A 16,083-nucleotide genomic window follows, 5' to 3' on the forward strand; every position below is an offset into this window, starting at 1 on the left:
GTACACAGTGGTCTTTCCCCAATGAGCCTTTGCGGCGGCTGCCCCAAGCTTTAGTGCGTCCCTCAGCACGTAGTCCTGGACCTTGGAATGTGCCAGTCTGCAACACTCGGTCGTGGAAACTCTTTGCGCTTGAAGACCAGCAGGTTTCAGGCAGACCAAAGAGCATCTTTCACTGAATTGGTGGTCCTCCAGCAGCAGTTGATGTATATCTCGGTGTGCGTCCCTGGGAACAGCCCGTGGAGCACAGACTCCTGTGTTACAGAGCTGCTTGGGATGAACCTCGACAAAAACCACTGCATCTGTTTCCACACCTACTTTGCAAAGGCACATTCCAGAATGAGGTGGGCAACAGTCTCTTCCCCACCACAGTCACCTCGAGGGCAGCGTGTGGAGGGGTGAGACTCTGGGCATGCAGGACATCCAATGGTGACAGCAACTGTATCCCTACCACCCCCTAGGCAGGTTCCTTGGTACAACTGGGAATCTTTCCAGCAGCTTGCCAAACATATTCTAGTGAAGTTGGTTCTGAGAGACTTCCCCCAGGTCAGTGATGAACAACTTCAAACAGGCCAACTTCACACCAATTTTTTTCCATAACATTTCCATTTCTAACTTAGCTTCTGTTGAGACTGAGTACAGCCTTCGTAGATTACTACTTCTGTATGTGAACTCTCCAATGATGGGATCTAAGCAAAATCAAATCTTCTCCAGTGCAGAGCAGCCTCTAATAGAGCCAGAGCCTGTTTAGTGTAACTCTGCAGTGTGAGACAGGACTGGGGTCCATGAGCCTCACACTGTGGAGACATTAGAGTCATAGAGTTATATAGCACAGAAACAGGCCCTTCGGCCCATCGTGTCTGTGCAGGCTGTCAAGCACCTAACTATTCGAATCCCATTTTCCAGCAGTTGGCCTGTAGCCTTGTATGCTATGGCGTTTCAAGTGCTCATCTAAATACTTCTTAAATGTTGTGAGGGTTCTTGCCTCCACCACCTCTTCAGGCAGTGTGTTCCAGATTCCAAACACCCTCTGGGTGAAATTTTTTTTCCTCAAATCCCCTCTAAACCTCCTGCCCCTTACCTTAAATCTATGCCCCCTGGTTATTGACCCCTCCGCTAAGGAAAAAAAGTTTCTTCCTATCTAACCTATCAATGCCCCTCATAATTTTGTATACCTCAATCATGTCCCCCCTCAGTCTTCTCTGCTCTAAGGAAAATAACCCTAGCCTTTTCAGTCTCTCTTCATAGCTGAAATGCTCCAGCCCAGGCAACATCCTGGTGAATCTCCTCTGCACCCTCTCCAGTGCAATCACATCCTTCCTATAGTGTGGTGCCCAGATGTGTACACAGTACTCCAGCTGTGGCCTAACTAGTGTTTTATACAGCTCCATCGTAACCTCCCTGCTCTTATATTCTATGCCTGGGTTAATAAAGGCAAGTATCCCATATGCCTTCCTAACCACCTTATCTACCTGTGCTGCTGCCTTCAGTGATCTATGAACAAGTACACCAAGGTCCCTCTGTACTTCCTAGGGTCCTACCATCCATTGTATATTCCCTTGCCTTGTTAGTCCTCCCAAAATGCATCACCTCACACTTCTCAGGATTAAATTCCATTTGCCACTGCCCCGCCCATTTTACCAGCCCATCTACATCGTCCTGTAATTACGACACCACCAATTTTCATGTCATGAGATTGTGAACTCATCAAGGATACTGAATACTGGCAGGCCTACACAGGAGCCTTTATTGTCGCCTCGTTAAGTGAGGTTGCCAATTTAATGCCCATTAGTGCACCTCTGTTCTACTGCACCTACACGCAGCAAAAGACAAACTAATCTGCTTGCTGAACTTGAACACAGCCTTATTTAACAACTGTTTTTGCTCCCTCAGTCAGAACAATAGCTACAATTATCTTTCACTTATACTCCATTTAAAATTGCTTCTGATCTAAGAAGTTTCACAATATAAGCCAGTTCCTATTATAAAAATTTCAGGATTTATTCTGGGATTGGCAGCAACACTATTTTAATATCACGCCTGTGCAAATTGCTACAAGGTTACTTCTGCAGCACTGTTATTCAGGATGTGGAGCTCTCCTGCTGTGCGGGGAATGTTTGTGCAGACCGGCAGTGTGAAAATCATATCGTTGACTATTATGTTGAGCTAAGACCTTATCCTGCGTGCGCAGATCAAGAATAAACTAGCAGCACCAATGCCAAGGCACTCGAGGCAGCCATTTTCCTTTCCCTCCAGCAGTGTTTTGCCTCTGAGTTGGTTTCCTCACTTCCAGACAGTGCACTGTAATATAATGGAGCTGTTAAGATAATGTTTTGCTGTAATTTTGGACTGAACAGTTTGGAAACACAGTTCTATTTCTGTGCTGCCTTTCCCATGCATCATCATGTAGATCAGTACAACTGTTCAATAGGCTGACACTCCGGGGGTAAACACTGACACCATGAGGCTTGAGGGAGATAAAGGTTCCTAAACTTGAATCTCATTAGAAGGAACCAGAGAATACACTGAGACAGTCATGTGACTGTCTGTCCACCTCTGTGAAAGCTGGGAGCTTCCCTTGGACAAGACAGACAAGCCAGAGACTCAATCTGTGCAGAAGCCAGACGGTGTGTGCGTGTCTCTCTCTCTCCAGAAGACCTTCTGCTGAGCATGAGAAGTCCAGCTGCTGGCTGCAAGATCCAAGACAAAGACCCTGGGAAGGAAACCTGCTCAACTGTCTCCAAGAACAATTATCAACCCTGAACTTCAGAACCACAAGTTCGACCAGAAGACCACTGAAGTTACTAGACACCACAGACTGTATATTCCTTTTTATTGATCCAAATTCTATCCCATCTACTATTCTTCTTCATTCTATAATCTATTGGTGTGTGTGATTCTCGAGTGAGTGAGTGAAAGTGTAGCATAGATTTATTATTTTATTTAGATCGGGTTTTTGGTTAAATACAATAAACTCACCTCTTTCTTCTTTAAACTCAAGAAAATCTGTCCGATTGGTTCTTTTACAATCACAACAAAGGTAAAAGGTAAAACACTCACTGAAGTGGTAAGCACATCCACTGTTTAAAAACAGTGGTCAAACAAGAGGAAGGACAAGATGCCTTACAACCCCTCCTCACCTGATCGCAAAACCTCAATTTACTGAGATATACTCCCTGCTCCTCATTGGGAGCATCAGATCAGAGAATCACCCCGATGCACTTCTGTCAGTGCAAGAGGTTGCCATTTTTATTTGCCACAGGTCGGCTTTACTTACAATATACAGTGTGTATGGGAGCAATTCCTCTACGGACATCAGTTTGCAGTGAATTTTGTTCTGTAAACACCTTGGCCCTGGGAGACAGAGGCATTCACATTTACATCAGAGCATCCCATGAAAACACCATCATGGAATGAGATCGAGTTCAGCTTTAATCTACAATACAGGTCCCTAGGCAACAAGAGTTGTCAGCTGGTGTCATCTCCAGAGGATCTTAGCTGGTTATACAAGCCATTTCTAAATCAATAGAAGTTCTCAAAGAAAACTGTCTTCCCCTCACATTCAGCAAAGAAACATGGTTTTTTATCAGTATTTCAAACTCTGTTGATTAATTAAATAGCAGGAACTTGAATGGGACTCTCCAAGTCCTTTTGCACTGGTACCTGTTTAGTTTGGATTACACAATGTCAACACCTGCGTTATGGCTCCCTGGGTCCATGTTGCTATAGTTTTGAAGCCAAATCATAGGGCAGGATTTTTCCCTTTGGGTCGGGACCCCCACATTGGGGTCAAATAGGGATCACAACTCTCCACTGTTTCACATGAATTGGCCAATTAGTGGCCAGAGGGGGGGGCTCGGCATCCAACTGAGGACAGCAGTAGAAGGAGGCTCTCCAGCATTGAAGAAGCAGCAGCTTGCAATTCACGTGTGAGAGGGCGCCTCCATTATGAGGCACCCTCTCTCCAACTTTTTAAACTTTTAAATTTAAAAATGTCATCAGCAGCCGGGCCACCTTTGTGGAGATGGAACCCCTCCACAGTGTGGCCTGTGGCCTCAAAGCCTGCCTGGAGCACTAGCCCCCTGGCCTACCCCGCAGCACCTAGGGGGCCCGGAGACCGACTGGAAAATTACAGTCGGCCTCTAATAATAGGCCTTTAAACACCCTTAATTGGCTACCCACTGCTTGTGGCCAGATAGCCCTGCGGCCCCCCCATCCTTCCTGTGGGAGAATGGCCTGGGGACGGGATGGTGCTGCCCAGCCCCGTCCTCGCCCCCATTAGGGTTTAAAAGGCCTGCCCATAGACTTGCTACTAAACAAGCATCAGCAATAAAAGTGCCTTTTATGCCCCTTTCTCTTTTTGTTTTGGGTGTGTAATACTGGAAACGGCTGATCCACATGAGCTAGAGAGAAACAGCTAGAGCTCACTTTGTTTGAGGCCTTAATCAGGATTCAAACAGTATCTCAAGAGTAAAGAGAACTATTGCTACATGTTAAAGGATACTGTCATCACATTATTTAGCTATTCAAACAAAGTCATTTGATGCATTAGCTAGGAGAGCTTACCTGAACACAGTTGAAATATTGTCAAATAATATCATGCGTTGCTCAAAACTGAAACTATAAAAACTAGAAAGCAAGTAATTCATTAACAGGTAAATGGTTGAATTTGATTAACCTTCTGTATCTCAATGATTACTAAATCTTACTGTTATTTCTCTGGCATTTTTTAAACATTGATAATAGTTCAATTAAGTCATTATAATTTGCCCAGCTCATCAGATATATCCCAGCTTTACAAGGGCTACAATCTTAATTAATTACAATCAGGATTTGTTATTAATGATATAAGAAATGCTCCATTTTGGCGATTAGATTTTATGGCAAGATATATATGTGTATAAAGTTCTAATCTGTTTCCTGAACCTATTACCATAAACCATTTCAGTCATGATAGATTATTTCCAGTGGATCAAGGACATCAGTCTATATTTTATATCAAACATTGCTGGCTCATATAAGTGTACTTAAAGTAGCTGGATTTACGAGTATCAGCACGTGACCAGCACTCTGTTAGCAACTCCAATACTTAACTCCCTGGCAGGGTTTCATTTGAATGAACTGGCAGGCCTGAGGTTTTGAATGGAATTCTTTCATCCTAGTCCCCAGAACTCCAACATTAAAGCAGATACAGCATCTCAGTGGGCCACTGAAGATGGAGATCTTCAAAATAAACATTTAACTTTATCGCAGCAAGAAAGTTGGTTACATAAAATTGCTGGTGCCAAAAGCTGCTGAACCTATTAAAGAGAAGTTTCACTCAATTTATTGATGCACCTTATCTGCCTAATGATAATATTAACCAACATTACATTTCCCATTACACTGGCTCTGAAGTAGAAAACGAGATTCATTTTTACAATTGTCTGCATCGTTTTACTATTTTAACTTTTAATTTACTATTTCACTTAAAAAGAAGTCCATCTCCATTGCTTTTACTGTTTTAAATTGGACAGCTAGCAGACTCAGGGAAACTCAGGTCTCCCTGAGCCAACCAGACTTTTTGTGTTCAGCTCATGTTCTGGGATGTGGAAATTAACATTAATATTACAGTGGTACAGCTACTCAAACATCAGGAATAACTATTAAAGGCACACCACAAAACGAAATGGCCTAAACAAAATTTGCATAAAAATAAAATCACTGTAAAAAATGTAAATGCATAATTCACATGGCTACATCGCAGATAACATCAGGCTACTATTTGCAGTGATAATTATGTTGAAACTTGTTTGTGCTATCTGCAACCCAATTGTGTCCGGCACAGTAAATGGCTGAAGCAAGGATTAATTTCCCAGCCAGCTGAATGAGCTTATCTTCCTTGTACTTTATGTTGTGTCTACGAATTGGTTGGCAGTATCATTGATGGAGTGCAAGAGGGATGTTTGATTTAGACTCTCAGAATCACACAATGGTTACAGCACAGAAGGCGGCCATTCAGCCCATTGTGTCCGTGCCAGCGCTCTGCAAGAGCAACTCACCTAGACCCACTCCCCTGCTAGATTTAGCTCAGTGATGTCAGCACTACTGAAATTGTAGTTCAATTGTCCACAAAATGCCAGATCTGGGGATGGAAAAGAATGTTTTCTTTTTAACATTAAACACACTAAAATATGGTTTACACACCTGGTGGCACAAGACTACATATTATCTGTAGCAATATTTCTTGTTAATTGGTTGACTGGAGTTCTATAATAAAAAAGGTCACATTTGTTACCTGTTGTATTGTTGGTGTGATGATGGGGATAATCTGTTTCTGGCGCTCTGATAAAATGATGATGTCATCAATAGCCCACTGATCATATCCCTCACCAGAGTGAACGGGCTGCCACCAGCGGAACTGTGTACAAGTGGTCTTAGCAGAAGCCGGAAGGTCAAAATAAACAAATCTGTTGAATGTAACACAAGGGATCAAAAGCAAAATAATATTTGTTTAATTGCATTGTTTAAATTCATTTCCCCATTGCTCTACAAGCTTGTACCATTCTCAGAGAAGAGGACAATGAAAAATCTATGAATCTGTGAATAGACCTGTCGGACCAGCTGCAGCAGAACCTTATTTTTTTCCCTCCTTCCTGTTGTGTGTGTACATATCCTTCACATGGTGCCTTCCTCTGATGGAACAGCTTGTTAATCTGTTAATTGTTTATCAATTGTTTGATTATATGTAGGTGGGGTGTATTAACTGGGGTCTTACTTGAGCACTTATAAGCAGACACTTACTGAGGCTGGTGGCGGGTTTGAGTGAGGAGCTACATGTTTATAATCCTTTTACTCGGTACAGTCAATGTGAAACTGAGTAAAGATAGGCTCCAGCACGATCCTTCCATAACGAGCTTTCTGGAGTCTAACATGGTATCAGAGGATGGTTGCTGAAAGCTGAAGGTTGGAAACTAGAATTTTTTTTTACATAGAAAACTAAAATTTCATGGGCTATTGTGGAAAATATGGCAGAAAGCAAGTGCAGATTGTCAGGGTATGATTACCCTCCGATGTTCTGAGTTTGAACCATATAACCAGTGGAAGAATGAAATAGATATTTGGACACGGGTTGCATCTCTACCAAAGAGGAAACAAGGTATGGCCTTGGCGTTGTCACTTCCTACCAAAAGTAAAATCAGAAGTAAAGTGTTTTCTGAACTGGATGCTCGTCACTTGGATACTGATGAAGGGTTGGATCCTCTGTTAGAATTCTTGGATGAAATTTACAAAAAGGATGACCTATTGAATGCGTATGAGGCATGGTCAGACTTTGATAGATTTTAGAAAACAGATGGTAATTCAATGGAGAATATATCATGGACTTTAACGGACTGTATAGAAGATTGAAGAAATTCAATTTGGAGATTCCTGGTTCAATGTTAGCATTTAAATTGCTAGATTGTGCTACGGTGTCCTGGTTCTAAATGGGATTTGTTCTTGGACAAAGACTCCCTGTTGGATCAAATGTCTGCTGTCTTAAAGAAATTCCTGGGGAAACAGTCATTTCTGGCAGCCCTGGTAGAACAAACAGAGCATTCTGCGGTGACACAAAGAATGGAGGACTCAATGTTTACTAGATTTCGAAATGGTCCAGATACTAGAAGCCGGGATAAGTACAATGGAAGAGTTAAAGACAGGAGGAATGAGGATGAAAGCATATTTAGCAGGTCTGACTATTACAGTGCACGACAGAATTGGAACAACAATCATAGGTGAATGAATCCCAGGAATGCCCAAGGAACAGTTAATAGGTGCTTCAGATGTGACTCAAAGTATTATGATGCAATGAACTGCCCTAATTGGAGGGGCAGAGTCCTCAAAATAACACACGGCACAGAGAATTCTGAGGCAGAAGAGGAAGATACTGATGACTGTGTTAACTGTAGATTCATTCAACTGTGCTGTATTGGATAGTGCTTGCACGTCAACAGTATGTGAAACTGATTGGTTACAATGCTGTCTGGATTCACTTAGTAGTGAGGTGACGCAAGGTTAAGGAGTATAAAAGTACTATCAGCTTTATGTTTGGTGATGACAACATATTGAAGTCACGAAAACGTATTAAAGTCACTGAAGAGAGTAGTAAATCCATATAAAATAGCTGAAGTAAGCCACTTTATCAGTCTCTAGTGAGATGCCTTCAATGAAAAAGGCACAAATGAAACTTGATATGGGGCATTAGACAATTGTTTTGGGAAAGTCAATGAATTTGCCGTTAACCCAGTCAGGGCATTATTGTCTACCCTTAACAAAACCTGATGTTTCTAGTCAGAGTATTAGAGAAGTATTGATGGCATCAAGTGTTAAGAATCAGATAAAAATCAAATTGTCTTAAAGTTACACCGACAATTTGCTCACCCTTGTCAGATTAAAGACCCTGCTAAAGGATGCAGGTGTGATTGATGAAGAATATACGAGGATAATAAAAGAGATTAGTGAAAAGTGTGAAATTTGTAAAAAGGATCGGAGAACACCATCAAGTCCTATTGTCAGTCTTCCATTGGTACATGCCTTTAACGAGGTAGTTGCCATGGATTTAAAGGTGTGGTACAAAGACAAAAATATTTTCATTCTACAATTTATAGACCTAGCAACTAGATTTAGTCTTTCTACAATAATAAATAGCAAGGACAAAAGGGTGATTATAGACAAAATTATGGAGAAATGGATAGGGACTGGACTTGGGGCACTAGCTAAGTTTCTGACTGATAATGGAGGGGAATTTGCCAATGATGAATTCAGAGACACGTCTGAAAACATGAACATTACAGTTATGAATACTGCAGCTGAAAGTCCTTTCAGCAGTGGGCTTTGTGAAAGGAATCATGCAGTGGTTGATGAAATGCTGCATAAAATCTTAGCTGACCAGCCAAACTGCAAATTGACAACTGCCCTGGCACGGGCAGTTCATGCGAAAAATTCATTTATGATGGTTGGAGGATATAGTCCTTATCAATTGGTCTATGGACAGAATCCCAACTTGCCTTCTTACTGTGCAACAATCCTCCTGCTCTAGAAGGTACTACACTTAGTTCCATTTTTTTTCTGCACATTTGAATGCTTTACATTCAGGGAGACGGGCTTTCATCAAGGCTGAGGTCACTGAGAAAATTCGCAGAGCTCTGAGGCATCATATAAGGCCGCCTGAGGCGGAATTTAATTCCGAAGATTTGGTGTATTATAAAAGACAGGGTCATAGGGAATAGAAGGGCCCTGGTAAGGTAATCGGTCATGATGGTAAAACAGTAGTTATCAAGCATGGAAACCAAATTGTTAAGGTTCATTCTTCACAATTGATCGGGGTTGATTAAAAAATCTCAGAATCCGAACAGTTGATAGAGGGAAACGCACCTTGTACTTCAAATACTCTTGTGTTTTGTGATGAAGGTCCTGAGAAACAGAATACGGTAGACCAAGAGTTAGACAGTAATGTGACTGATCATGATGCTCAGGAAAGAGCTATCACATCCAAAGGACAATTGCCCCGAGTAGGTACTCGGGTAACATATATTCCAAGGGGTCTAATAGATGGAGGGTTGCAACAATTGTGGGACATGCAAGAAAATCTACAGGCAAGTTTAAATATTGGTTAAATGTTCAAGATGATGGTCAAGAAGCAAGGTCCATGGACTGGCATAATGGGGTGAAAGAGTGGAGGGTAAGGAAGTACAATGCAAGTTCTAATAGTTGTTCTAGAAGTGACTGTTGCATAAGGAAGCGATCATGTGCTGGAGAAAGAGCCTCCGATAATGTGCGAGGGAGATCTTCTAGCAGTAGTCCTGAAAGATGAAGTGCTGATGGAGGCCATAGTTTGAGCAGATTCCACAATGAAACGAAGGCTAGAGGGCAGTATCGGAATAGAACCAGAAGCAGAAGTCCTCATGACCATGAAGTTTTAGTGGCTACCAATAAACTTGAGGATAAACAAATAAGAGAAGCAAAATGTAAGGAATTAGAGAGTTGGAGAGAGTTTGAAGTTTATTCTGAGATACCAGATAGGGGATAACTGGCTTTGTCACATAGATGGATTTGTACTGAAAAAGACCTTCCCAATGGAACTTAAGGCTAAAGTGAGGCTAATTGCGAGGGGCTTTAAAGAGCAACTGGGTGATACTGATGTTAGAGTGGACTCTCCTACAGCTGGAAAAGTAATCTTGAAAATCTTTTTAGTTCTTTTGGCCACATATTCATGGTAGTGTAGGTCCATTGACATAAAAGCCACATTTCTGTAAGATGATACTTTTCAAAGAGAAGTGTTTCTGAAACCACCTAAAGAGGCAGCAAATGCAGAAGGAAAACTATGGAAACTGAACAAATGCGTCTATGGCCTTAATGATACTTCCAAGGTGTGATATTTCTCAGTGAGATCTGTTTTGTTGAAAATTGGTTGTGTTCAACTAAAAGCAGATCCAGCAATATTTTATTGGTATCCTAAAGGAAACTTTCAGGCATCTTCATGATGCACATTGATGATTTCTTACGGGGTGATACTGGGTATTTTGAGAAATATGTTATTAATAGGATTAGGGCAGAATTTAAGATTGGGAGCAGGCTTGTGGGACCTTTAAATATATTGGTTTAAATATTAAGCAAAGTCTGAAATAGGTTTAAATCAACAATCCTATTTAGAGAGTGTTACTCCCATCCTGGTTAATCATGTCAGGTCATCACAGAAGGATGATGATCTATCTGAAGCAGAGACTGAGCAATTGCAAAGCTTGATTGGTCAATTAAACTGGTTGGGCTCTCAGACCAGGCCTGATGCTGGAGTTAAGCATAATGATGAAACATCCAAAAATTGAGAATGTTTTAAGGGCAAATAAAACATTGAATAAACTAAATCTGGAAAAATGTGTACTGAAGTGCCCATCCTTAAGTGAGCCAAAAAACATGAAGCTAATAATTTTTAGTGATTCTTCACATGATAATCTTGCTGATGGGTATTTGAGTGCAGCTGGCTTCATAATATTTCTGATGGGTGAAAATGGGAAATGTTGTCCTTTAGCTTGGGAGGCTAAGAAAATAAAACGGGTTGTTAAAAGCACGTTAGCTGTGGAAACACTGGGTCTTGTGGAGGGAGTGAACATGGGGTTCTATTTGTCAAATATTGTGGGTGAAATTCTGAACAAGGGACAGACTGAAGATAGGATAACCATTGAATGTTATGTGGATAGTTGTTTTTTGTGGGACAATGTACACTCTGCAAAAAGTGTGAGTGAGAAAAGACTACGTATTGACCTTGCTGGATTGAAACAAATGCTGGAGAGAAAGGAAATCTCCAAACTTAAATGGGTAGGTGCAAGTCATCAGCTATCCGATTGTTTCACGAATAAAATGCTAGTAGAAAGAAATTGTTAGGGGTGCTAGAGGAGGGGCGTCTCACAATGTAATACTTTGTACCCAATATAGAATTTATTTTGATTTATTTTAAAATGTTCTTTGAGTATGTTAATAATATGTACATTATATGGAATTTTTAAAATGATATTTGAGCACCTTAATCCATGTTGTATTATAAAAGAAAGAAGGGAATATGTTAATCTATCAATTGTGTATCAATTGTTTGATTATATGCAGGTATTAATTGGGGTCTTACTTGAGCACTTATAAGCAGACACTTACAGAGACTGGTGGAGGGTTTTGAGTGATGAGCTACATGTTTGTAATCCTTTCACTCTGTACAATAAATGTGAAACTGAGTAAATATAGGCTCCAGCCTTATCCTTCCATAACAAGCTTTCTGGAGTCTAACACAGCTGAATTCTTTAACTTACTTTGCAAGGGATCTTGGGCCCAAAATACACATGTTGGAGCAACGCAGCACAATTGTGCACACTGCCAGAAAAATGGTGGCCTGTGGGGCCTGCTGTGCTTATACCAGGTAGCTGGCATCTGCAGAGGAGGCAAGGAAAACCACTTCTGGAAGTTCCTCTAGATGAAGCAGTGGTACTTCATTTACTCTACAAAGCTGAAATGAGAGCTGGTACTGACAGCAGGACTTCAGTACAAAGTAATTAGTTGGTAATGTTTCTTTGATAAATCTGGTGAAAACACTTTTGAAGAGCAACTTTGTGCTGCCTGGTGCAACAGTACCCGAGTTCACCTTCAATGTGTGTTTAGATGGCTTAAATCTAATAAACAAGGCACTGGTATGTATGTGCTTCCTCCCCAAGTCATACCTGGGTTTACTGTAGTCAGAAAAGTACATTTCTGAAAGCAGGTGCCAGGTTATACCACCATTGTTGCTGTACTGCAATAAAACACCCTCCTCTCTGCTGTCTGGCGTGTTACAGGAGCCTGTGTTCCCTCCAATCCGAATGTAGAACTGGATAAAGTCTACCCATTGGGTGTCCAGGTCCCAGCTGACCAGCTGCCTCTTCCCATTCTGGATGAACAAGTAAATGTGACATGGCTTTAATGCTACAGTATCTGGTATGTCTATAGTTAACATTGTTATAGCAATCAACAACGTACAAAGGAACTTCTCGGAAAATGACTTACAAAATGTTGAGGGTGTAAATGATCAATGATGTTTGTTCTTTGCAAAACATTAAAAAAAACAAACTGTCATCTTGGACTGGAGCCGACAGCCAGATTGTCTGCTCCTGTCTCAAAGACACTGAGTGTAATTCCAGGGGCACCTGCTCACCTGCAACACCTTAGTCAAATGATTATCCTTCAGTTGAGAGCCTCAACAGTGGATATTGGGTACAAGCAGTGGTTGGTATCTTAATAGTCAAGCTTGATCATACCCTCACTTGCTTTCTTCACACCCACCCTTTACAGGAAGGGTTATGAGAGTGGATTTCCTGGGTGATTTTTCCTCTTGCTTAGCCCAGGTCTTTGATGCCCATTGTAACAATCTCAATGCAGCCTGACTGAGATTAAGTTAGGTCACTGCTTTAAACAACCAAGCAATTGGAGGACCCAGAGGTTGTTTATTTTCATTTATAAGTTTCAAAATGGCACACAAAAAGCACAAATCCTCACATGATGCTAAAACTACTTTTTCTTTTAGTGGACACTGGTTCAGGTTGTATTGGATGAAGAGTGGCTTGTACCTTGGAGAAGTAGAGCGATGAACCTGAGGAAATGACTCCGCAGCCTTGCTCCGGTTTAACAATTTGTCCACCAATGACTTCCTGCCAATCATTCTTCATCACAGCCTCATTCTCAAAGTCACACGTCACTGTTGAAGGCAACATGGCCTCTGGCTTACAGGTAGATCCATGATAACCTGGATCACATCTTTATGGAAAGAAATGACCATTCTCAGGGATTGTATTGTGATTGTGCAGTTCTGCAATGTGTCAATAAATTGTTAATTTACCTTAAAGGGATGATAAAACAGTTGCTTGCTGGGATTTTAAAGTCATAAATATAAATATGGTCTGTTCGGTTACAGAGGCAATCAAGCGTGTAACTACATGCAACAAAATATGGAATGAGATAAAGGCATTCAGTCCACCAAATGCATCTATCTCTGTGTACAATTTACCCCATCATGGACTTTACTTTGACTTTAAGTGCTTAAAAAATTCTTGATCATTTCTAGAATCCTGAGCTCAACACTTTTTTAGTTAACAGCATCAAGGGATATGATCAAAGGCCGGTAAACTGAGTTGAGGTACAGATCATCCATGCTTGAAATGAATGGCGAACAGGCTCAAGGGTTGAATGGTTTACTCCTGTTCCTACACATACACATTTGCTGACCAGTCAATATTTGTATATTAATTTATCCACATACTTGCATAGTCCATCATGACACCAGCCATGTCCATTACACATTTCAGGACACTGTTGACCAATATAAATATCATCTAATGCCCATTCATCCTGAGCCATATAGTAACTTTGGCTCCAGCGAAAACGTGTAGCACTTGACCTGAATAAATTTTAAAAAAGTATGTTAGTCTTAAGAATTAACTTATCCAAAATGAGGAGTGTGAAAAGACCTTTTATGATATTAAAACTAATAGGTCTGAGGAACCTGACTGTATCACTAGCCATCATTGTAAAGTATGCTGGCGATTTATAGAAAGTAATGTTTATAACTTCCTAAATAGTTCAGTTGGTAAAAGTAACTGAGCCATACAGGTCAGAGGTCCCGAGTTAATTTCCTTGCCTGTGTTGTTTCAGCTGATTGTATCCAGGATGGTAGTAAAGGTGCTTACAACTGGCCTGAGCCTCCTGAACTAAGAATCAGCGACAGTTCCTGGTCTTGATCATTATTTTGCAAAGTGCACGCATGTGGACAGAGTTGTGCTTGGCTGTAACAACATGATTGATGAACCTGCCAATACTCATTGTTCAGGTTTATACTTAAAGAATGGTCATCTGGGTGAAGTGCCAGAAGGCAGCCGTTGCCCTTGCAGTTGTACCCCCAAAATGAGTCAGCACCTCCCAGACAGAAGGGTACAAAGAAATGGTTAGGACCAAACACTCATTTTCAAAGAACATTGATGTTGCTCAGTGACTCTGTTTTACAGTGCAGTTAAAGTGGTGAGGTCAGTGCAGTGGGGAATCTAATCTGCATCCTATTAGGAATCTGTGTGCAAATATTTTGGGCACACTTCATTATAGTAAGCCTTGATTGTGACAATTTTTCCCTGCTCATAGTCAAGCCCTATACTATGATCAAGGAGGTCAACAAAATGAATCCCAAGCCTAGGTGCATTGGATGAACATGGAAAATGTTGTTTTATTGTATCAATGACTCCTGTGTTGGTCAAATAGTGCATTTAGTGTCTGTAGATTTATACTGCACTAGTAGAAAATGCCACTCTAAATACATTACTTAACCCATAAATCTGTTATATGGAAGTCTTGTCTTCACATATGATGTGAGCTGCTTCCAAGACTGTATTCTTTTTCTGGAGCTCTTGTGTTATTTTCTACACTCCTTCGTGGTGTGAATAGTAGAACATTTGAATTATTGACTTTAAGGCAGCTAGGATATGTTATACTCATGCATAATGTCAGACTGGTTTTCAAGGTCAACCACTTAGAAAGTTCAGATGATAAGTGAATGTAAGAACAAGCTCTTCCCTGTCAAGTAGCAGATAATGTAATAATATTTCATTTTTATATTCCAAAACGCAAATGTGATAATTACTCTGGGTTTGTAAAAAAAAAACTGTCCTCGACAGCTGCCTGCATCTTATCAGCAGTGCTGATATGCAAATATCTACTCATAAAAACAAATTCATTTTCACAAAGCAATAGCCAATGTAATTTGTCTAAGCTGCACTTGATACTTAATGTGATTGGAAGAGAAATGGCAGGCTCAGTGCAGCACTTTCCATCAAATGTCCTGCAAATGCTTTATGAAATTGGTGCTAAGATTAACAAATCACTTCTGACATACTTGAACATGTTTAAACACCAGTGTTTTTTGTGGTTTGAATGCATTCAACGAGGTACTGAAGAATTGTGCATATTCAATCAATGTTAAACAGAAACATTAATTTTTTATGGCTATTAGAGATTAAAAATTCAGTTAAGTCGATAACAGCTGTTAAGATAATTAAAACTGTAATCACAGGTTGGGGAGGAGCCAATTATAGTCCAGTTACCTGGAGTCTTTCATTTCACATTCTGCAGATTTATATGAAGAGACAGTTGGTGCGAAGACTATGATTCATCTTACCTTTGGCCCATTCCCAAGGATTAATGCCTGCAATGATTTTCTTACCATGTTTTCTGTTGCAGGGACACAGTTACTCTTTTCCACTGCGAGAACTCAGAGGAATGATAAACACTAGCAGAGGTGAACTCCTGGCAACTAGGCATGCTGGGAAAACATTCCTGCAGGGAAACATGTCAACCCAGAAAATAACAAGATTACCAAATTTTAAAAATTCCACAACCGCCTATTAAAAGGCTGTAAATGTACATTTCTGGAATGAACAGATTTATGTAGATTCAGAACTACAAAGTCAAAACTGAGTTTGGTCTGGCCCTAAGCAACCTCAGTCCCATCTCCTTTTCACAATTCAAATTTGTTTTTAAAGATGGGGTGGTAGATCATAAAATTCCTGT

General features: G+C 40.7%; 1 protein-coding gene across 2 annotated transcripts in view; it reads right to left on the minus strand.

The window, feature by feature from the left end:
• The window catches only part of reln (reelin), a 399,693-nt gene that overhangs the window by 137,305 nt on the left and 246,305 nt on the right, over positions 1 to 16,083 (minus strand). For both annotated transcript variants that reach the window (XM_068059265.1, XM_068059264.1), the window contains exons 22-26: positions 15,737 to 15,849; positions 13,790 to 13,927; positions 13,101 to 13,287; positions 12,219 to 12,424; positions 6,275 to 6,446 (exon numbers count right to left, since the gene is read on the minus strand). In XM_068059265.1, coding sequence (XP_067915366.1) covers positions 6,275 to 6,446; positions 12,219 to 12,424; positions 13,101 to 13,287; positions 13,790 to 13,927; positions 15,737 to 15,849 — 816 coding nt within the window. The remainder of the gene's footprint in view (positions 1 to 6,274; positions 6,447 to 12,218; positions 12,425 to 13,100; positions 13,288 to 13,789; positions 13,928 to 15,736; positions 15,850 to 16,083) is intronic.

The sequence above is a fragment of the Heterodontus francisci genome, chromosome 27, assembly GCF_036365525.1.
Source record: "Heterodontus francisci isolate sHetFra1 chromosome 27, sHetFra1.hap1, whole genome shotgun sequence".
Lineage (NCBI taxonomy): Eukaryota > Metazoa > Chordata > Chondrichthyes > Heterodontiformes > Heterodontidae > Heterodontus > Heterodontus francisci.